Source organism: Notothenia coriiceps, unplaced genomic scaffold (assembly GCF_000735185.1).
Source record: "Notothenia coriiceps isolate Sejong01 unplaced genomic scaffold, NC01 NC01_scaffold00001737, whole genome shotgun sequence".
Lineage (NCBI taxonomy): Eukaryota > Metazoa > Chordata > Actinopteri > Perciformes > Nototheniidae > Notothenia > Notothenia coriiceps.
In genome coordinates, this window is record NW_011334438.1 from 49,350 (window position 1) to 56,930 (window position 7,581).

The window sequence follows — 7,581 nt, forward strand, 5'->3', positions numbered from 1 at the left end:
GCCATCCATTTACAGTACCACTGCTTCCACAGATGTTTTTTTTTAATGGATTTTTTGTCAAAGCACTTCAGATATTCATTGCTATCGGGATGTTAAGAGCATTCCATGGAATATAAGAAAAAGTGTATTTCGAGCCGGTTTCTCAAACTTACCTACCCCACCTTTAACCTGTGGTACAAATTTGTATTTTTCCCAGTTGTGAGGCTTTTAAAATAGCAGCAGAGCCATTTTAGGCCTTGATGAAGGCCACGGTCACCAGTTGTGGAAGAAGTACTTAGACCTTTTTAAAATTGAATTTAAAGAATATAGTAAAAGTCCCGCATTCAAAAAGTATTTGGATCAAAATGTACATAAACAAACGGAAGTAAAAGTATTCAATTCAGAATTAAAAACCCTATGATTAATAAATAAATATTGTATAATAGAAGTGATGCATTAATGTAATCATTTTAAAGTTGCAGCTGGTAAAGGAAGGTTTAATTTTCACTTCATTTGAATTATTATAATTTGTGTTAGTTGGAGCAATTAATCAGAATGTCATCAAAATCGCAAAAATATTGACAGTGTGCAAATCATAAGAGGCAAATAACAATTATGATCAAAATACTACTCTGAATTAAGTGTTGTGGAATGGCAGAGCTTACAAAAGGTATCCTACAGAATTAAAGAGGCGCTTGTATGCTTTTGGGTTTTCCCTTCCTTATAGTGTGTGCATGTAAATGGTCTGCAAAGGCTAAAAATTAAGTTTCCTTCAGAGGGAGTTTCTGGTCTGACCTGAGCAGAGCAGAGCTGTCGCAGTGAGCAGGGAGTACTCTGCCTCCGTCACCCGCAGCGCTGCCATGCTGTGGAAGAAGTTGAGAACGGGCCCGAGGAGATCCTCACTGCATCCTGTTCACACCAGGAAATGGGATATTGTTTATTTTAACTGTATTTCATTTCCAACCTTTAAGATGTTTTCTGAGTGAGTCTGTATTTACCTGAGTTGACTGGCAGCATCCTACTGTGGAAGTTTTCCTTTGACTCTACATTTCTCAGCCAGTTGTGTGATGACATACTAAAAATCTGCAGGGCTGATGAAAGAGAAAAATAGTCAATTTGGAAGCCACAAAGCTATGAACATCTATTTTTTCCATTTTTTAAGTCTGATCTTATTGTCATTTCTGTTTTTATGGGAAAATAAAAGGGTTTTTCCAAGATCACCTTTTTATTTGATCTACAAAATAGGTGGTATGTTGATATATAAATGTTTTGGTAAAAATGTATTTTAAGTGTTGTAATGCTCCTTTCGTGCAGAGGAGGCTGAAGTAAACCACCATAACCTTGGTAACACTAGCGGCTAGTTTCATTGCACATTTGTCTTTTGAGGTAATGATTACGGCTAATTAATGCTTATTCAAATGCATTCCTTGCCAGAGAACAACTTAAAGTTAGTTAACATAACAAAAACAACGACAAAAACTTTATAAAAGAATCCTGACCATTTAAAAATGTCACCAGCCAATTTTTTATCCAATCTGTTTTTGCTCAAATCCTATAAACAAGTCACTTTTTAACTAGATTCATGTAAAATAACTTTATTTCCCCCTGTTTCAATTTAAAAAATCCTTGTTTTGTCCCTCAGGGCTTCCGTAGACTGAACTCTCGTGTGTGTGTGTGTGTGTGTGTGTGTGTGTGTGTGTGTGTGTGTGTGTGTGTGTGTGTGTGTGTGTGTGTGTGTGTGTGTGTGTGTGTGTGTGTGTGTGTGTGTGTGTGTGTGTGTGTGTGTGTGTGTGTGCACCTGGACTGGGGCATGCTGGGTTGTGGGAGAACAGCTGAGCGGAGAGCAGGAACATGACCTCCAATGAAGAGACAGACAACAGAGATCTCTGGTCCGAAAAATCCAGGAGATCAAAACCTGTGAGGGCAACACCATGGTTTGTTTTTAAATGTGGATTTTGTGTGTTCGATGGTTACAGGATTGTATCATTTATTACAGAATGTGATACATTCCTACTAAAGTCTTTGACCTTTGAGTGTCCTTTTCCTTTGAGAATATTTCCCATTAATAAGAGACAATATTAATATTATAAACATATGTATTTATTGTATTAAAATATACTTTATATAGATGTTCTCCACCTTACCTGGCACTGTCCTGGCAAACTGTAGCAGTTTTTGCATGTGGGGAGATATGAAATCAGACAAGTCCTCCATTTCTTCTGTACATGGCCATTCAAACTGAGCACAGAGCACAAGATCAACAAACATGAAGAATGTATCTCTTTTAGCTTTCAGATGTACACATAATTGTTCCACACATGTGTGACCCACCCTGCAATCGCTGGTGTCCTGTGCTCTGTACAGTTGATGGGCCTCCGCCAACCGGTCCACAATGTACTTCTGTTCTCGGGTTAAACTGGCAGACATAGCCTGGAGCAAAAACAAAGTTAACAAATGACCATTAACGAAATAGCTAAATGATGTTGTGTAAATCTGACCACCTTAAGGGGAAGGGGAGTTTACCATTGTCTTATACAGGTGTGCTTGATCATCCAGCCAGCTATACAACTGATATTTGATTCATCAAATTACCTATCCAACAAACCACTTAGAGATGTAACAAAACATGTTGACCAAATATACTCAAACCTTAAAAAAAAAAATGTGATCATATTTTGAACCATTTAAATAACCAAAGATGTTGTCAGCAGGCAACCAACCACTTAACAAATAACCAACCTGATCATTTGACAACTAAAAAACATATGACAATCCGACTGTTTAACCAACAGGGGCTGGGCGATTTGAGGAAATACTCTGAAACAATATACATTTGCCAAGAGCCATAGCTTTTCTGCCTGTGGCTTCTATGCTTATGTATCAGGCCGTTGTAGGCACATTTTGTGAATCAATGAGCAAGACTGCTTATGGCCATAATGTGTTTTCCATCAGATCAATTTCGACATGAAAAATAAAATAAAAGATCTGATGGAAAACAGTAACAACTATACAATTATGAAGCCAGGACTCAAGATCAAAGCACTATACAATATAATGCATGGATATTTGTTGCAATGGCCATGGGATCAAACCATTTATCGGATCGGAGCATTTTGGCTACAAAAAATGATATAGACTTCTTTTAGGAGCTTTTAGGAGTTTGAATTCCAAAATGTAAAGAAAGAAAGTAAGAAAGGGGATAACCAAAATCAGTATTATATATTCTCTGGGGACCATGAATGTCTGTACAAAGTGGCATAGCAGTCCCTCCAGGAACTGTTGCCCAATTTCAGTCTGGACCAGAATTCTCCAATTGACAGATCAACACTGTGATCTGTAGGGCTATGAAGCTAGCATGAAAAGAAATGGAAACCATCCAATCAGAGTGAGTCCTGCTCTCTACCTGTCCAGGTAGCCTGCTGGTGGAGCTGACCCTCCTGCTCTCTGGGCTCTCCTCTTCCTCCTGTCCTCTGCCCTTCCCTCCTTTCCTCAGCCGCTTGGACTGGCACTGCACCTCCGTCAGAAGGCCTGAGAAGAAAATGGGCATCTTGAGTTAAATAAAAACATATTGTTTAAGGATGATATATACATTATTTTCTTTCTTTTATAACATAAAGTTGAATATTTAATTTCACATATTAAAAGGGCAATGGTGCTTGCTTACACTCAGCCAGCATTCCCACAGCGCGGCACTTCCTGAGCCGACAGTCTTGGCACTTCCTCCTCATGTACATGTCCATCTCACAGCCACCGCCACTCTTACAGTGATACACCGCCTTTTTGGTTACACTACGCCTAAAGAAACCTGCAAGTCAAGACAAGGAAAGAGGGCAAGGTAAAAAACAAAAAACCTTTCAGAAAAATTAAAAAACAGCATAACAAAGTGAGAACTACCTTTACACCCCTCGCAGGTCAGAGCGTTGTAATGATACCCTGACGCTTTGTCTCCACACACCACACACAGCTCCTCCTGGCCTCTGCCCTTCCCTCCACACCCCACCCGCGTCCTCCGCCCCAGGGGCAGCCCCACCGCTACGAGCCCCTGAGCGAGGCCCCTGCAGTGGGGCTCCGGGCTGGGGTCACAGGGGGCCTCCAGACAATGATGACTGTAGTGGTAGGGGAGGTGGCAGGGCTGTGAGGAGGAAGAGGAAGAGGAGGGAGAGGAGGTGGAGGAAGGTGGAGAGCCATAGAGAGAGAAGGGCAGGTTGGCAGGGCTGTACTGTTGTTGGCTGTAAGGGAGCAGCTGGAGGTCAGGGTCCTGCAGGGGGTAGCCCATAGGGTCCGCCAGCATGTCTGACATGGAAAAAGAAAGGTTTAGAAATGAATAAACTTTGTAAAGCTGCAAACTCAAATGACGCTCTTGGTATTTTGTTTTTATCTTTGTGATCTGATTCAGTTTTTCCAGCAAGGACGCTAGCAACAATCTTTAGGCAGCCTTATCTGACATTTAAAGACCACATGTAAAGGAACTTTCAGTTATGGCCAAAACCAAAAAATAAAAGAATCCCTTAGAAAATAACAAATGAAAAACACAGTGACCACTTTAAGACAAAAGACTAGTTACATTTAAATAAGAACAAGAAGGTCTGAGGCCATTTCTGAAAGGGAAAAAGATTGTGTGCATGATATACATCTGTTCTAAAATGTAATGAGTTATTTCTAGGCTCATTCCCACACCCTCACCTCGTAGTGTTTCCTGTTTTCCTGCTGAAAGACAGACAAGCCAACCTTACAAATATGACCATTATAATAAAGGTGATAAGGCAGCACATACTGTAATAAAACCCAAGGAATACGTATGTCTATATTGACAGGGTTAACACATTAGGCAGAGGTAACTCTGCAGGGTCTAGGGAGAGACCTCCCCTGTGCTTCAATCATGATCTTTCACAACCAGAAAGAACTGGTCAGCAGACCTGAGTGACCTTGATGTGGTTGCTAAAGGTCAGAGAGAGGTCAAGTTGGAGCCAGCCAGCAATCGATTTGTCGGCAAATAATAATGACTTAAAATCAATCCTTAAAATAAAGGAAGCCAGTGAAGGGACGACAGTCGGGTGTAAATGTGCTCTTGCTTGAGTTTTCTGTTCAAATAAAAGCTACTGCTTTCTAGTCAAACTGCAAGCATGATACGGAGAGCTGGATAAAACACACATAAGGAGCATCACGATCCAACAGGTCTCTTAAATGTGTAATCTGGTCAACACCATAAACAGCTCAAACGGGTCACACTGAAAACAACAAAAGAAATGGCGAGAGTCAAGAATGAACATTTCAAGCGTCAACTAAACGCCTTTACAAAGTGCGTCATAGGAATGTATTCTTACGTGACTCGTGTGACTTCACTGCTTCTATGGCTCTTTGGGGAAATAATACAAATCTTTCGAAATCTTTTGAACTTTCCGCAACAGGATGCAGCTGAGAGCTCCCAGTGCCATTTAGGATTTTTTGATCCCCTTTTTGGGAGGTTTCATCCAGCCCTGTAGTGGTTGTTCAGTGTTGTGACGGGCTGAAACGTCTTTGAGTGTGGATCAGCAGCTTGTTTTCTGCTCGTCCTGTCTCCTTTGAGAAAACATGTGTGACCACTGGCAGCCTCTGAAAGAGCAGCTGGACCAGGACGACTGTGGGATCTGTTAGGAGCCGATTAAACAGAGAGCCAGCTGACTCTCAGGAGTCTCAGGACTAATGGAGATAGAGGTTAAAATGATTGAACATGTGGGAAGATGAGGGCTAATGTCAATCTGATAATGTGGGGTCAAATTAGGGTCAAAGTGTGCCTTTAAGCTTTGACAGGGAAACCACCCAACACTCCATTTAGCTTTTTTAAGCTAAGGTGATAAGTGATTGAATCACAGGAGCCAGATATAAACGTAATAATGGTCAAAATCATGTCAAGTCTCTAGTATGGCTTGAGGGAGATAACCATGATGACAATAATGACATCTGCAGTAGCTTTCCTAAAACACATTCCAATTATTGTATGCAACTTTTAACAAAAAAATGGTGGAAAAGTACTCTGATGTTGTACTTGAGTAAAAGTAGAAGTACCACTGTATACTCTATACTCTATAAAAGTAAGTAAAAGTTTGGCATTCAAAATGTTACTCAAGTAAAAGTACAAAAGTATTAGCATCAAATTATACTTAAAGGTCCCATGTCATGCTTTTCCGGTTATTACCCGTCCCCTTGTGTGTTATGAAGGTTTTTATGCATGTAAACGGTCTGCAGAGTCACAAACCCTCAAAGTACACCCTGTAGCGAGTAAAACTCTAACACAGTATATGCTGCCCCAAAACGCCTCGTTGGAGATTTCTCTTTTTACATTGTTTACTTCCTGGGTACTGCGACGTGTGAAATACCCAGACTGGGTATTTCACACGTCGCAGTACCCAGGAAGTAAACAATGTAAAAAGAGAAATCTCCAACGAGGCGTTTTGGGGCAGCATATACTGTGTTAGAGTTTNTAGATTTTGCGTCCTTCAAATCCCCACAATGCTTTGCGCACGGACCAATTTCCCCAAATCTGTGGCGGAAAATGTAAGGCGGGGCCTCTCATATGACGCACACCTGCACACTTGCTAGCCTGTTCCACTCTTCATTTTCCGAATGACAAGAAGGATTCTTGCCTAGCTTCTGAAGGAAGTGACTCGGAAGACATGTGCTACTGAGACTGCCAAGGCACACNCATTTTCCGCCACAGATTTGGGGAAATTGGTCCGTGCGCAAAGCATTGTGGGGATTTGAAGGACGCAAAATCTACCCATGTGCAGCCTCGAAATTATCCCCAAACCAAGGACGCGGCCTCGGTGGAATTCCAAGCATGCTGGAGATTGGAACAGTCCTTCGGCGGCATTCGATGACGTAGTATCCTTGAAATATTGGCTTGGAAGCCAGTTTCCTCGAGATTGAGAAACGGCCAAAGCTTCACAAATCTTTCAGCGATTCATGCTGGATATGTACAGCGTAGGGCACTGAAGAATGATGCTGTTCCTACTTTGTTTGGACCAGTGGGAGATTCGGGTACGCAAACTTTAAGCATTCATTGTTGTTTGTGTATTTATGATGTTTAAAACAAACAAGGTATCTACCACGACTGTTTAAATGGGTAAACGTTCTTCGGGCTGCTAAATTGGGATCGCGGAGAAATTCTCTCCGCAGACCCATGCTCACAGCGGTATAAACCTTTTTCTTACTCAATATCAAGTCACACTTATTGTTTTTACTTCGGCAGTGTCGCCTAAATTTCCAGGTTATTCAGTACCGTAGAAGTATGACTAGTATTTAAGGTAACCACTGTCCATATTATTTTCTACTAAATATTTTTGTACACTGTTTAAAAGTTCTGTGTAACAGAAGAGTATTGTCGTAGTGTAGATATATTTTCTATATCACATATATTGTGCATAATTTTGTGTAGAGTATTATGGTATTTGCCTTTGATTACTCGATGACGGGTTGGGGGTTGAGACAATCGGTCACGACGAGACTATATCTCGCCTTGCTGCTTTATACGCTCTCGTATGTCAAACGAGTCGCTCTCGCCTGTCCCGAAGTCCGGCTGTCTTTGTCGCTCTTGTTCTCGCTTTGAGGTAGGACTCGTGTGGT

General features: G+C 41.3%; 1 protein-coding gene across 1 annotated transcript in view; it reads right to left on the reverse strand.

The window, feature by feature from the left end:
* Positions 1-751: 751 nt before the first annotated feature.
* nr1h5 (nuclear receptor subfamily 1, group H, member 5) overlaps positions 752-7,581 on the reverse strand; it is a 15,017-nt gene continuing 8,187 nt past the window's right edge. The window contains exons 3-10 of the mRNA XM_010792277.1: positions 3,874-4,272; positions 3,644-3,784; positions 3,383-3,507; positions 2,311-2,409; positions 2,124-2,217; positions 1,778-1,894; positions 978-1,070; positions 752-888 (exon numbers count right to left, since the gene is read on the reverse strand). Of these exons, the coding sequence (XP_010790579.1) occupies positions 752-888; positions 978-1,070; positions 1,778-1,894; positions 2,124-2,217; positions 2,311-2,409; positions 3,383-3,507; positions 3,644-3,784; positions 3,874-4,272 (1,205 nt within the window). The remainder of the gene's footprint in view (positions 889-977; positions 1,071-1,777; positions 1,895-2,123; positions 2,218-2,310; positions 2,410-3,382; positions 3,508-3,643; positions 3,785-3,873; positions 4,273-7,581) is intronic.